Source organism: Lathyrus oleraceus, chromosome 7, assembly GCF_024323335.1.
Source record: "Lathyrus oleraceus cultivar Zhongwan6 chromosome 7, CAAS_Psat_ZW6_1.0, whole genome shotgun sequence".
Lineage (NCBI taxonomy): Eukaryota > Viridiplantae > Streptophyta > Magnoliopsida > Fabales > Fabaceae > Lathyrus > Lathyrus oleraceus.
In genome coordinates this window covers 527,824,756-527,839,900 of record NC_066585.1, presented here as the reverse complement: position 1 = coordinate 527,839,900, position 15,145 = coordinate 527,824,756, and the positions used below count along the sequence as shown (strand labels likewise).

At 33.5% G+C, this 15,145-nt stretch overlaps 2 protein-coding genes across 3 annotated transcripts; one reads left to right on the top strand and one right to left on the bottom strand.

The window, feature by feature from the left end:
• Positions 1-1,605: 1,605 nt before the first annotated feature.
• On the top strand, positions 1,606-13,726 carry LOC127107864 (peptidyl-prolyl cis-trans isomerase PASTICCINO1). 2 transcript variants are annotated; one of them, XM_051045206.1, is made up of 21 exons: positions 1,606-1,765; positions 1,933-2,077; positions 2,161-2,245; positions 3,232-3,301; positions 4,155-4,252; positions 5,381-5,503; positions 6,011-6,043; positions 6,622-6,680; positions 6,770-6,854; positions 7,152-7,307; positions 8,269-8,326; positions 8,650-8,798; positions 8,987-9,084; positions 9,219-9,288; positions 9,923-9,982; positions 11,062-11,118; positions 11,819-11,887; positions 12,601-12,678; positions 12,910-13,011; positions 13,097-13,168; positions 13,271-13,726. In XM_051045206.1, exons 2-21 carry the CDS (start codon positions 1,998-2,000, stop codon positions 13,544-13,546), a joined length of 1,878 nt encoding a protein of 625 aa, XP_050901163.1. In that variant the 5' UTR covers positions 1,606-1,765; positions 1,933-1,997; the 3' UTR covers positions 13,547-13,726. The 2 variants fall into 2 exon arrangements, with proteins under 2 accessions (XP_050901163.1, XP_050901162.1); XM_051045205.1 differs by having other exon boundaries at positions 1,619-1,765; positions 1,993-2,077.
• Positions 13,727-14,033: 307 nt separating this feature from the next.
• Positions 14,034-14,432, bottom strand: LOC127104783 (copper transporter 1). Its single transcript, XM_051041937.1, has one exon. The coding sequence runs from the start codon at positions 14,430-14,432 to the stop codon at positions 14,034-14,036; it is 399 nt and encodes a 132-aa protein (XP_050897894.1).
• Between the last annotated feature and the right edge of the window lie 713 nt (positions 14,433-15,145).

Genomic DNA, 15,145 nt, shown 5'->3' with positions numbered 1-15,145 from the left:
TATCTGATGTGTACAAGGCCAACACCATCATGAATGTATATAGTAAAAGCTTTTCAGTACTACCAATGGAGGATTACTGGCCTCCATATGAAGGAGATATTGTTTGGCACAATGAAGAGATGCGTAGAAAGAAGAAAGGAAGGCCAAACAACACACGTATAAGAACAGAGATGGATTCCACAGATAAAATGATAAGATTATGTAGTATCTGTCGTCAACCAGGACACAACAAAAACAACTGTCCCAATCAAGGAGCATCATCTAGATCTTAAGCTTATTGTAACATGATATCTAGATCTTAAGCTATTTGTAACATTGTATCTAGATCTTATGCTTTTTGTAACATTGTATTTCTGTAACAATCAATCATTATATATCATTAAGTTCTTATTACAACGAGTTTCATAACCAACATCAGTACAAAACATCTGAAAACATAAATAATTCTAACTGATTACAACAATCAAATTAATATCGTCTCGACCGAACATCATTTCCCTAGCATCCTTATCAGTCTTCATTCGCACCCAACCAAAGATACTGTCAAGTCTCTCAATACTTCTGATTTTTTCCCCTTCTGGTATTTTCCCGTCTAACCATCGAACCAGCTCCCTCTTCAATTGATCTAACGTGGTGATGTTCCAAAACAGCATCAGCAATTGAGGTTTGTCTCTCGCATAAATCACCTTACCGTATCGGCGACGAACACCAAACATGATAGCCAAATGATTATATGAATTGTGGAACAATAGGTCACACTACGCATCTATTTATAAGACAAAAAAGACATTTTATGAGGGACTCGGCAATTGAGTTGGCGCCTCCTTTTAAAACATACACATAGGCGCCAATTGGATTGGCTAGGGCACCTACCCTAGGCTAGGGCACCTGCCCTAGCCAATCCAATTGGCGCCTCCATTCAAGTTTTAACAACAGTCGCCATATGAACAACTTTCATGTTCATCAAAAATCCATTTGAAACTTGGAAGCTCATCATTAATTTCAAAACATTATAGGTCATTTTGACATAAACCCTAATTTTGGGTCAAGTTCGCAGGGACCTAACTCACTCATTTTTTATTATTTTGAGGTGGGACCAAGTGCATTGGAAAATTTAAGATGTCTAGTTCAAATGTTATGTTGGACAAAAATTCATATTCCTAAAAGAAACACATGCAATAATACAAAACATTATCGGTCTGATAACAGTTGACAAACTCAGAAGTCCAACTTCAACTGCCCATAACCTTCTCAAAAAAATTCCAAATGTTGCAAAATTTATATCCAAATTCATTGTCTTGAAAAGATCTACAACTTTCATGTTGGAAGTTTTTTCATTTGAGGCTTTTTTAAGGGAGGCACCAATTGGATTGACGCCCCTCTTAAAAATTACACATAGGCGCCAATTGGATTGGCTAGGGCAGGTGCCCTAGCCAATCCAATTGGCGCCTCCTTGCAATTTTTAAGAGGGGGCGCCAATCCAATTGGCGCCTCCCTCTAAAAGTGGGGTATATTGAGAATTTTTTTGAAAACTGAGTTATTTTGGGAATTTCTTCGAAAATGTGGGTTAATTAGGTAAAAAATCCAAAGTTATACCGGTTTGAATATTTATATAATATATTCACTTTTATTTTTATTTTACAACACATTATTTGCTCCTCGATTTTCCCGCAAGCGGGTAGGTTCACCGTTCGTAGATCGAGCTCTCTGAAGTGTACACAGTGAACAAGTTCGCGCAATCTATACCGGTTCCTCTTTCAATCAGGTTAGGATCAAAATTCACCTTTCTCTTTCTTTACCCTTCAAATTTCATTTCTAGAAACTTCCTAATCCTCATTTCATTTTGTTTGTTCAACAACCTTCTAACTAACCAATTTTTCATTCAATAGCAACCGATTTTATTTGAATCTTCAATTCTTTCTATTTTTGTAGCTTTAGGTTTTGGGAACTAGAATTTGTGCAGAAAACTCATTGACTTTGGGTTGTTTTTAGTGGTTATGGCTATTGTAAATGAAGAAGCTGAACATGAATTGGCACCTCCACCGCAGAAGAAACCACCGTCTGAAAATGAGAAGAGGTAGTTTTTGTTTCTTTTTAGTTTTGTTGGTTGATTTGGTTGTAGTGATTGTGTTTTGAATGTTGTTTGTTTGGAAACTTCAGGAAGAAGAAAATTGTGCCTGGGAGTTTGATGAAAGCTTTGATGAGACCTGGTGGAGGTGATTCTGGACCTTCAGATGGTGATCAGGTTTGTTTATGTCTACGTAGTACCGACACCTCTATGAAAAGTGTCTGAAACCGACACGGGCATTCGTTATTAGTTTAATTTATTATTTTTTCAAATTATTACTGGTGTCGAGTCGGTGTCTTGTTATTGGTGCCCGAGCTTCATAGGTTTATGTTCTTACTAGGGTTGTGATTAAGATGAACATTTTAACATCAATTTGGGGCAGTGAAATCTTAAAACTTTTTAAACTGTAAATGAACTTCACATGGTTTATATACTTGGTTAACACAGTTCAATTCAATGAGTGGTTACTGGATGTATCAAGATTGGATAGCTTATGAACCTTCAATTAAACTTATTTAACCATATGAGTTTAAAGATTATCAATCACGGTTCCAGGTGTTCCAAGTGAATTTCGATTAGAATAGTTGAATATCAAGGTTAACGTCGTTTAAATCGTGATTATTAAATTCAATTGAAGGTTAATAAGTTGCAATACCTGATATATCTATTTATCGTATATCTGACATTTCATTAACCACTTGTGTGAATTGCTTTAACCGTTTAGAAAGTTCTCCAATTTAGGACAAGTGTCCTAAATTGATGTTCAAATAACATTTCTGTTTTGGAATATGTTACATCCGGCACAAATTATAAGTCACTTTGACAATTTCATACAAATTAAAGAATGTAGTTAGATTTGTATGATAAAGAGAAATTATGATCAGTTTTACAAAATGGTCCTTCATTAATGGTATAAGAAGATAGTAATAAATATTAAAGAGTATTATAGGAAATGAAACATCAATGTTTCGTTGATATTAGAAAACAACTTTAGGACATTTGTTTTTATACAAAATGACTTATAATTTGGGGCGGAGAGAGTATATAGGTAAGCTAGAAATAGTTTCTTAATGTGAACAATAATTGTAAATATGCAATGTATTATAGAGTGGATTGATGTCAATAGAAATATATGCAATGTAATATAATATCATGTCACTCAGGTTATCTATCACTGCACAATTCGAACTTTGGATGGAGTTGTTGTGGAATCTACGCGATCTGAACATGGAGGTGAGGTGATTGTTACTTGCACGGGGACCTTTTTTTGTGTCTTTAAATGGGATGAATGATCATAGTTAGTTCTGTTGATTATATTCACATTGCACTCTCTTCTGAAAAGTGACTGTTTTTCTATTGTGATCTTGGTTGTTGCTTGCTTTATTTTTGTTTGAGAATTGGCATGGATGAAGTACTTCTTGTCAGTCTGTTGGCAACTGCTTTGGTGTGTTTAATTTTAGAGTGTGTTGAATTATTCCCTGGAATGATTTGGGGATAGAAGGTTCTCGTGTGTGGTGCAAGATTCAATCTCCGAGAAAAATATTTCTAGGCATTATTGCTCCCTAGGAAAGGAACATGCTCGTGTTTTGCTTGCTTTTTATTCCCATGACAGGATGAGTATCTCACTTTCCCATGGGAACACAAGTTGTTTTGAAATCCAAACAACCATAACCTCCATTTCAACTCCCTTATACCACCACATCTTTCTTCCATTTTTTTTGTCTTTTTTTTATACGAACTAAAGAAATTCCAACAATGTTTTTTCTAAAAATATTAAATAAAACCAAACAAAACATATTTGTAAATTTACCTGAGAATAACGTTCCTAATTAGTGTTTGTGGGCAGAGATTATCTTGAAATAAAAGCTCCCTAGGGATTACAAAAGCTCAACTTGAGTTCTTTTGTTTGAAAGTTTGAGACACAGCTATCTGATTTCATAGAAAACTCCCTACTGTAGAAAATGTTGGAGTTTGGTAGTGCTGGTTTAGAAATTAGGTTTGTAAAGATGGTATTCATGCTGTATTTTTCGTCTTCTGCGATAGACATAACTGATGGGCTAGACAATTGTTTTTGTCATTGCAACAGGCAAGGGCATGCCGATAAGACATGTATTGGGTAAAAGCAAGATGCTATTGGGCTTGCTAGAAGGAATTCCAACAATGTTGAAGGGTGAAGTGGCAATGGTAACATACTATATATTAAGTTTTTTTTCTTCTCTTATTGATGTTTTTTGCTGCTGAGTATGCTAAAGTCATCTTATCTTTATTTTTCTCTTATCTATATTTTTTGCTGGTGACTATACTAAAGTCATCTTATCTTTATTTATGGAATCTTGGTCTTTATTTCCTATGATTTTGAACTAAAAACCAATAGTAACATACTATTGTAATTTGTAACACATTTGTCTTTACTTATTGTGTTTTTGAACTGAAGGCCGCACCTTTGGTGAATACTACAACACAGGGACAATATTACTTAATTCATTTGTAGATATAACAAAATGTTCCTTTTAATATGATGAGTTTAACAATGAAAGTCATTATTATTATTATTATTATTATTATTATCATCATCATTACCATCATCTGTTACCTCACCTTTATTATTATAGCAAAAGAACAGGAAAATTTGTTGTTATATGATACTTCCACTTCGATGAAATATAGCGACAACTCTCCAGAACATTTTAGTTTCTGTTTGGTATAAGGAAATATTTTATTTTTTCAGTTTATATTAATAATTATGTAAATATCATTTTGTTTTCATTTCTTTCGTTTATTTTAAATATATGTAGGAAATAATGAAAACAACAATGATTTCCGTATGAATGTTTGAAGACAGAACAAAACAAAATAATGTAATATTTTTCTATGTAATAGTTAGCACAAGCAATATAAACAAAAGCATTTTCTGAAGCGTAACACACCCTCTGGTTTTTGTGTCCTTGTCTTATTTGGCCACTTCTATCTATGCTTTTTCTTAAGGATTTGATGAATTGTTGTTGGGATACATTTATTTTCTATAACCAACAATTTGAGTGATCAATACTCATATTTCACTGAGGAATAATGAAAGTCAAATGCTACTATATGATGGGATATGTCAGTGGTTTCTTTTGGAGTATGCCTTTGGTGAATCTTTAGTTGAATATATGACGATAATTCTAGTTTGATGTCTTTTTCATTTTCCTCATTTCTCTTTCTGTTAGGTAGACGTGTTGCCCGTTTTGTGATTTTATTTTATTTCATTTTTTACTTCAAAGGAGAACAAATCATCTATTTGTACTGAAATACTTTTTCAATTACTTTCAGTTGAAGATGAAGCCTCAGCTGCATTATGGTGAAGATGATTGTCCTATTTCTGCTCCTGATGGGTTTCCTAAGGATGATGAACTCCATTTTGAAATAGAGCTGATAGAGTTTTTCAAGGCCAAGGTAAGGATATGATCTTTGAATTTTATTTTTTATTATTTTTGTTTATGTTCTCTATCTTTTTTATCTTGATGAATTTTGGGTTTCGTTATACTCTTGTTTATGTTCTCATTATTGATTGGATTTTTTAAACTGATTTAATAGATATCACTTTCATCTACCAACAACAATAACCAAGCCTAATCCTTAAGTGGGGTTGGCTACATGGATCAAACGGCACCTTAATGTCCTGTAAAATACCATACTTCTATAAAAAAGGAAACTTCTTTTAAGTTTTTTTTTGGATAGACAGATGTTAGTAATTAGTTGTTAGGTTAATATTTTCTTCTTCAACTGTTAGCTCAAATCGGTTGATTCTTTACTTTTGTCTTCGCCAATATTGTTGTATTCCTCAGTACTTCAGTACTGATCTTTAGATTTATTAGAATTTTTTCCTTTTTGGAGTAACTATTTATTGTGATTGAAGTCTTTCGTCTAACCCTCATTTCTTGCTTTTGTTTATATTTCCAGGTTGTCACTGATGATTTGGAAGTGATTAAAAAGGTACAATTGTCTAGAATGTATTGCTGCATGGTTAGTAAATCTATTGTGATTGTGTTCCCATTATATTGGATGACTGATAAAATGGGAAATGTGAATGTCAGAGCAAAAAAGAGAGGACAAGAGTTGTGTTATGTATGATGCAAATGGTTAAATTGCAACTACCAAATTGTCGGTAAATGAGATCAAAAACTGCAACATTACTGCTTAAATTGTGGTTACAGATTGTGCTTCATGCAAGAAGCTTGAATTCATTTTTAAATATGATATTCTGCTGAGAGAAATATTTATATTTTTTCCTGTTTCATATCATCATAGAGTTTAATGGGTTTGAAGCTTAAGTATTGATTTATAATCTTGTAGATATTCATGATAAATTGTAAGGGAAATTTTGTTTCTATCATAATTTGGCTAAAATTTGGCAAAATTTGATGCCACTTTTATATATTTTACGTGTCGCGTTTTCATGTTTATATCTTGTGCTCAACAAATCATAATTGGAAAGAGGGGTCTAACAGGAATGCCACCCCATTTTGCAGAAAGGCATAATTTTTTCATGAGTGAACTTTCTTTTAGTGTAGGTTGTATGTGAAGGGCAGGGTTGGGAATCTCCAAGAGAACCTTATGAAGTGAAGGCTTGGTAAGACAACTTTGTTACCACCTTTTTCATGTATGGCAGTAAAATGTTTTGATTGAAGAGTCTGATGGTTTTTATGTGGTAATTTCCAGGATTTCAGCGAAGACAGCTACTGGGAAATTGATCACGTCACAGAAAGAAGGAGAACCATACTTCTTTACATTTGGAAAATCAGAGGTAGTTAAACCACTTCACGACATGTTTGTTTTTATGATGATATATTAGTGGAATAACTTGCACGGATAGTTAGCTGGCCACTCCCAGTCTGCCAAATATTTTCAGCTATGATATGATATGGTTGTGCCCATACCTTTATTTCCCGATTCCAGTATGTGAAGCAGCTCCCCCAAAATAGATATAAGAAAGCTATATATTTCCTAGGCATTGTTGTGTTGGCAATTTCTTACAAAATGTCTTAGTATTGAGTTGCTTTCTGCACCGTGCATTTAATGATTACCCTGCTGATACACTCAGGTACCTAAAGGTCTTGAAATGGGGATCGGAACAATGGTTCGGGAAGAAAAAGCTGTTATATATGTTACAAGTCAGTATTTAACTGAGTCTCCTCTGATGCCTGTTATAGAAGATTCTGAAGTCCAGTTTGAAGTGGAGCTTGTTCACTTTATTCAAGTGAGCCCTGATCTTCCTTGCTAATGAATTTGTTTACTGTTGTGTCATGTATGCGTATATAGTGTGGTAGCTTTTGTATTCCTTTAACACGGTGCATTAATTTGTATAATAAGCACTAAAAAGTTTTGGTATTGAGGCTTGGAAATATACTCCCTTGAATTGAGAGATTTTTCTTTCTAGGCTAGATTGAACATCCATTTGGTAACACTCCTTTTAAAAACTCGGACATGGGAGGATAGTATTATACAGAAGTAAAATATTGACAATCATGTAATGGTAGTTTGTCGAAAGGTATACCTTTTGATATATAAAAGTTACCCAAGTTATTAATACAGAAAAAAGGGATAGGCATATGAAAGAGATACAATTTGCTCTTAAAACAAGAATGCAAAGGGTAGAATACTGTTGAACTTCTAGGATATGCTAACCTCCCTGTCCAAAGGCCCCATAAAACTTACTCACTGAATGTCCTATTCCTTACCTTTCCTCCCTTCGTCATTGTTTCTAGCCGTTCCCCTTCCTACCCTCTTTTCATTGAAGACATGGTTTTTACAACTAACATCCCTCTTTTCATTGAAGACATGATTTTTACAACTACTATTGGATCGCAATTCTGACTACTATGGTTGAGGCCAATAAAGCACCGTGTTACTTGTCCTGAGTTAATTTTTCTTCATATACTTTGCTTTTATTAAACTTTTTAAGGAATATGAATAATCAGCAAACTTAATACATTAATGTCATGTCCAGCATTTTGTACATGAAATGTGGATTTTGTTTTGATCCTAGACATATATTTGTGCTTACTATAATTTATCTCTTCATAGTCATATTCAGAGACCTGGTTTTATCCTTTGAATACTAGTTGTGCCTGCAACATGTGATTTTGTACTTTTAATTCTTTTCTCCGACCAAGATGTTGAGTATGTTCAAATTGTGTGATGGTAAAATATATCAACAGGTTAGGGATGTGCTTGGAGATGGGCGTCTGATAAAACGTCGGATTCGTGATGGAAAAGGTTTGGATTAATAGAGTTAGTTTCTAGTTACATTCTTACAAGAAGCACATAGATAATGGGAGCCTTCATGAAAATAAAAATAAAAAAGGAAAGAAATAGAAAATTATGTTGTGGAAAATGCCTGGCTCATGCTCGAGTTATACTGTCAAGATACTTTAATTATACAAAGTCAGTATTTTTCTTTCTTTTTTCACTGTTATCATTTTTTTGTTGTAAAATAGTATATAGGGAGATGATGCAAATTTTTTGAAGTTTAAGTACCAGTTGATTATTTATGTTCAAAGTTTGTTTTTTTGATATTGTATTTTGTTTGTAACAAATAGGTGATTTTCCAATGGATTGCCCCCTTCATGACAGTCTACTTCATGTTCATTACAAGGGCACTGTTCTCGGTGAAGAAAAGAGGGTGTTCTATGATACAAGAGTTGATAACGATGGTCAACCATTGGATTTCTGCTCTGGAGAAGGGCTTGTGAGTTTACAATTTAAGCATAAATAACCAAAGTTCCACTGTTTAATTGTACAGTTTATTTTGTTAAAGGTTTTGTGTCTGAAAATTCCATGTGTAGTTGTTTATTAATAATGCCTGCCTTTCATTTTCAAGCTCTTCATGCAAATAATGAACATTTGCACTGAAATCTCTTTTATTTTTCTGTTCAGGTACCAGAGGGATTTGAATTGTGTGTTCGTCTGATGCTACCAGGAGAGATGGCTCTAGTCACATGTCCACCAGACTATGCTTATGATAAATTTCCAAGGTTGTCGATGAAATTTTTGGCTTCATAAAGAGTTTTAGCAATCCCTGATTGAATATGTTCTTTATGATTAAATCAACTGGCACTCTGTTCTATGATGCTTCATGATACTATTGGCATGTTTTTTTATTTATCAGGCCTTCAAATGTCCCTGAGGGTGCTCATATTCAATGGGAAATTGAACTTCTATCTTTTGAAATGCCAAAGGTAATTTGAAAAAATCTCTAGTTAAGTTCTAGTTATGTACTCTAGTGGATGCCGATTTATATGTGGCATTGAATGCTTAGTACAGTACCAACAATAGCAAAAAACAAGTTTGGCAGAAATTAGAATGCTGATGTCATGTTTGCATTGATTTTTAAGTTAGATTATTGTGTTTTGGTTGAGCTAGGTTTCCTCATAAATGTTCTTTTATGTGATAGATTTAAGGTTTAGATGAAGTGCAATTGTTCTATGATTTTGATCCCCGTAAAATATATGAAACAGTTCGTGCTTAATCACATATGTGAGATTTAATATTATCTTTTGGAGGAGTGCTAGGCCTAGCAACACACTCTAACACACATCCAAACACACTCCTCTATTGGGTAAAATTGATATGGGTCTCACCAAATTTATATGGGACCCACATAATATAGAGAGACACATGAATTTCAACCATAGAAGAGCGTGTGATGAGATGTGTGTTAAGAGAGTAGGTTGCTAGCATTATTCTTTCTTTCTGTACAATAATTAGCTCACACAACTTTATAACCCTCAACCCCTTTCGGTTTCTATTTACATGATTTAAACTGAACTCATTAATATGCCTAATACATTATGGACTTAATCCTTATTACAGGACTGGACGGGAATGGACTTTAAAAGTATAATGTACGAAGCTGAAAATATCAGAAACAAGGTATGCAAATGAACCTACACAATTTTCTACACATGGTTAGTCTTCAGCTTGCTATTACTGGTGTTTCGATGGTACCAACACGACTCCCAAACATGCTTATGTACATGGCTTATGTGTGTTTTGAGCACAGTATGGAACAAAGAACTAATATGCTACTCCTTTTGTAAATAAGTTCTCAATTTTGCACAAATAGCATTTTGACCCTACTGGAAAGACATCACCTTTCAGATCAAACAATGAATTAGTTTTTTGACTTGGTAGTAGACTAGTAAGTCCCTTTCTTTTAGATGAATATTTTTGAAAATATAAGTGGAGGTTTTCTTATAAATAAATTTGTTTAGATTGATTTTAATAGACAGCTAATTGCCTACAGTTATACTAAATGTATATTTAAGCAATTGAAGATTAGTTGACAAATAGAACTGGAACAAAATATAAAAAAGAAGTGATTAGAAATTCTATTACACCCCAGGTACGAGATACCTAGTTCGTTTCCTCCCCTAAACCGAAAACCCCGTGCTTTTCTTTCCTTTAATTGTCTACGCCCTTTACATTCCTCTCTCTAATCATCTAACCAACTGTTTCACTGACTTCAGCTGTCTAATCTACAGTTCCAAACAGTTTTTTCTGTTAGTAACTGATTAAATCCCTGTTGAGTTCAGTGCCTCTCTAGAAACTGCGAATAGAATTATATGAATTTTCATTTTTTGTGTAATATTATTTTTGAACTATGGATAGTTATTGATTATTCCTTAATGTTAGGGTCCTCAATTTTTTTAAATGTTGCACACTTCTTTAGGACAGGGCTTTATGTAGCATACTAGCAGTTATGCAAACATTTATATATCTAATCATGCCGGGCTGTTAGTAGCAATATGTATCCCTAATATGTGATGTAAGAAGGTTAGGAGGCACTTATGGTGTGTATTTGGTAGTTTTGGACAGTTCATTTTATGCAGGAGTTTCACAACTCAGAGACAGAACTGTTGCCCTAACTTCTGTGTTTAATCATGATATATACAAATTATACACCAATTTCAATTGGCTATCAGAATCTCTCATGCTGTAGTTCTTTATAGGGTAACAGGTTATTCAAAGAAGGAAAATATGAACTTGCAAAAGCAAAGTATGAAAAGGTATCCATCTCTCTTTCTTTCTTGGGCATGTGTTTATTTTTATTGCAGAGGTTTCAGAACTTTTAGATGATGCAGTTGTAGGCCCTTCTGCATCCTGACATGTGTTTAAATCCCGCATATTCTAGAAATATAATCAAATTAGTCCTTATAAGCCTTGAGCAATCCTCACCTATTAAGATAGTTTTTACTGTTGGGTTAGGCTATTGCACTAGAGCCTATCCTTGACACGTTATTGGGACACCTGTTGTCGATACTCCATATGTCGAGTTCTGTGGGGATATTTGGCCACCCATATTAGTCCATGCTTCAGATGTGCAATCTTGAGCATGAACTTCATGAAGAAGGGTGTCTAGATCCAAAATCAACTATAGGAGTCTGCATTTACATTTCCTCATCTTTGTTCATTTATCTTTTTGATAGGTCAAAACTGGGGTATTGTTTCAACAAAAGTTCTGTTATTTCTATCAACCATATTATGACTCATTTCTATCAAATAATGTGCTACAATTCGAGATCTACTAAGTTCTCTATTTATTTTTGTCTCCGTTGTAATATCTTAACTTTTATTGAAAGAATTTGATTTATACTTGCATTCAAGTTATGTGTACATCCCTTGATGATCACTTGGATTTTTGTTTTTGGTTCTGACAGTATCGCTGTACTATCAATCTTATTAACATTGTGTGGTAGTTGGCAACAGGTGCTTCGAGAGTTTAATCATGTTAATCCACAAGATGATGAGGAAGGAAAAGTTTTTTCAGATACTCGTGTAAGTGATCTGATGCATTACCCAATATATTGTATATCTATTATAATATATTAAATTTGAAGCATGCACTATCATGTTGACACTTCAATATAATTTGTGCCACATCATCATTTTTCATATGTGGCATCTTTCAAATTTCATCATCACTTCTCAAAAATACAATCACATAACGTTAGAGGTCACGGGTTCAAGTCCCGACAAATACAAAAAATATATTAATTTAACAATTTCTTTTTAACTTCAATTTTGTTTTCTATTATATATTTTTCATATCATGTTTTACAAATAAATTAAAGACAAATAATTGCATTTGTCACATAAAGATATAGAGTTTGTCAAAATTGATTTAAAGTTCACACAATTTTTTTCTTATGTTGATTGTAGAGAGTATAATAAAAATTTAGGTAGTAATGCCTAAAATAAGAACTCTGATATTTCAACTAATAATTTAGTAAGTGTCAATTATAATTTATAATAAATTATCAGTAATATAAAATTATCGATCATATTTTAAAAAAATAATAATTCTTAAGATAATTACAATTCAATAAAAAAACAAATAAAATGTAATTTATAACCGCGCATCGCGCGGGTCTTAGTATAGTTATTAGTAATATTCCCAACAGGGGAAGCATATTTACCAAACTTATGACTTGTAGATTGATCTCAGTTCATACTAAATCTTTCTGTCTCTCCTTTTCTCATGATTGAAGAATTTGTTACACTTGAATGTTGCTGCATGCTATCTAAAGCTGGGAGAATGCAGAAAGTCCATTGAGACTTGTAACAAGGTATGCTTAATGGCCTCAGCTATCGTGTAGGCTTTATTTTATTTGATTGGAATAAAGTTAATAAACAGAATAGCATATAGCAATAATTGGTTTTTCCACTTCGAATTTGTAGAAGAGGTGTCATTGGCTAAGCAAGTTATTTATTTATCTATGATTTAAGAATGCTCCAATTCTCATAGTTCCATATCTTAATTTTGCCTGTTGTCATGTGTTCTTCAATGAACTGTGCAGGTTTTAGAAGCAAATCCTGCACACGTCAAGGGTCTTTATCGTCGTGGAATGGCCTACACGGCTAATGGAGATTTTGATGAAGCAAGGGCTGATTTCAAAATGGTATAAACCTTCTTTGTCAACTTTCTTTTTAATATAAGGCATAATGTTATCCGTTTTTGAAGTCAATTGTGCGCTTCTACTTTAGATGATGAAAGTTGATAAGGCAACTGCATCAGATGCAACTGCAGCCCTTGTAAAACTTAAGCAGAAAGAGCAGGTGGGTTTGAAATCACACATCAGTTATTCTCTTAAATGCTTGACCCGCCACAGAAGGAAACACTAAGACTTTATTCTTATATGAATTCCAATTCATTTGTAGGAAATTGAGAAAAAAGCTCGGAAACAATTTAAAGGGCTATTTGACAAGAAGCCTGGAGAAATTGCAGAAGTTAATGCTAATGAAGATGGAGATCAGGTCACAAGGGAAAGCCCGAAAGACGGTGAGGTACAGGAAGACGCATCAGATGAAACGAATTCGGAGGATTCACATGATGCTGCGCCTGATGCAGATCAAAGGGGCTGGTTCTCTCACTTTTGGCCAACCGGTAGTAGAATTTTCTCATCTCTTGGGCTTCAAAGATGTACCATACTATAATTTATCTTAAAGAATGTAGTAGTTGGCAATAAATTTTCAAACAGGCATTCAAAATCACTACCACAGGTTTTTTGAGAGTTCAGCCATATTACCAGGAATATTTTTTGTTCTGTTTTATATTATAACCTTAAACACTTGTAACAGTATATTAATAAAAGAGAGCTGTATGCATAATAGAAATACAGAGGATTGATGTAGAAAATTTTAGTCTAAACAAACTCAAATCGTAGTAGAAAATTTTAGTCTAAACAAACTCAAATCGTAGTAGAAAATTTGAAACTTGAATTTATGCAATACCTTAACTATTACAGAATCAAACACTTATCATCCACCATATACAATTGAAAAGAAAACCTTATTCGATTAATAAATTGACACCACTAGATCAAGATCATATGATTAACATTTCATTTTCACTAAGTCAGACTCAAAATACAAACTCCAACAGCAAATATCAATTTCTTAACATCAACGACTACGTAAACGTCTAAACTTCATCAATACTCACAGCGGATTCATGCTTTTGTTCTTTGTTGGCAGCAGAAATAGCATGGGACTTAACTAAAAAGAATCCCAAAGTATGACCAGCAACAGCAGCAATGAAGATTCCTATATTGAAAGACATAACAGCAAGCATAACCAAGTAAAGAAAACTGATACGAAAAAAGTAAATAGTAGCTTGAATCAACCCTCCCTTAATGTGATTTGTCCCTTGCTTGATGGTGGGTTTGTTAGGCAAAAACTCCACAACCAAAGCAAGGAAAAACACAAAACAGAAAGCTAAAATATACATGCCAACACTTTCGTTAGGCCAGCCAGGGAAAAGTACTATGGCATCTTTTCCCCAATAGAGAGTCATGTGCATCTGCATTTTCTTCAGCCTCATCATTATTCTTGATTGAGTGAGAGATATAGGTTTATGAGAAGCCGTAAAAAGATATTTGTATTTATATACTTTTAATGAATAGAATTATAACTTTGCTAAAAGTTCTATTAGTTGGAATGTCAATTCTTTTAGAAATATTTATTGATTTACTGATAAATGTTGTTAACTTGCATTCACCGAATTTCCCATTATAATATGGTGTTATTGAAAAGGTGATTTAGTTTGATAAATTTCTTATTTTTTTATAAGTTACAATCAAGCTACAAATCTTATAGTGAAAGAGACAATGGATGATATATGTAAGGCCTTTTTTAAAATAAAAAAAAATGCAATGCGTGACTTTTCATATATAAGTTGGAATGAAAAAACAAATTATAAGTTAGCTTATAGTTAAAAAGAAACTCAATCAAAATTAAAAAAGAAACTAGTATATATAATATTTGAAAATGTCCTCTGATTTAGCTTGCCAAATTCCAGTTATATTGTCTACGTGATTTTGAGTTTTTTGATTTTGTCCACTGCTCCCTCATCATGTTCGACGCTCCACTATTTATTGCTTTAGTTGAGTGATGGTACAAAGAGACATTTTCATTTTATCTTTCGTTTGGGGAGATGACCATCACTCTGGATGATGTCTCCTCATTGTTCCATCTCCCCATCATTGATAGATTCTGAACGATTCCTGTTATTAGCCCGTCGCTTGGATGTTTGTC

Bases quoted from the DNA above. Each gene is read 5' to 3' on its own strand.
- LOC127104783 (XM_051041937.1), bottom strand. From the start codon at position 14,432: ATGAGGCTGAAGAAAATGCAGATGCACATGACTCTCTATTGGGGAAAA.
- LOC127107864 (XM_051045206.1), top strand. From the start codon at position 1,998: ATGGCTATTGTAAATGAAGAAGCTGAACATGAATTGGCACCTCCACCG. The intron at 4,253-5,380 runs GTAACATACTAT...AATTACTTTCAG, and splicing joins TGAAGGGTGAAGTGGCAATG to TTGAAGATGAAGCCTCAGCT. The intron at 13,169-13,270 runs GTGGGTTTGAAA...ATTCATTTGTAG, and splicing joins AACTTAAGCAGAAAGAGCAG to GAAATTGAGAAAAAAGCTCG.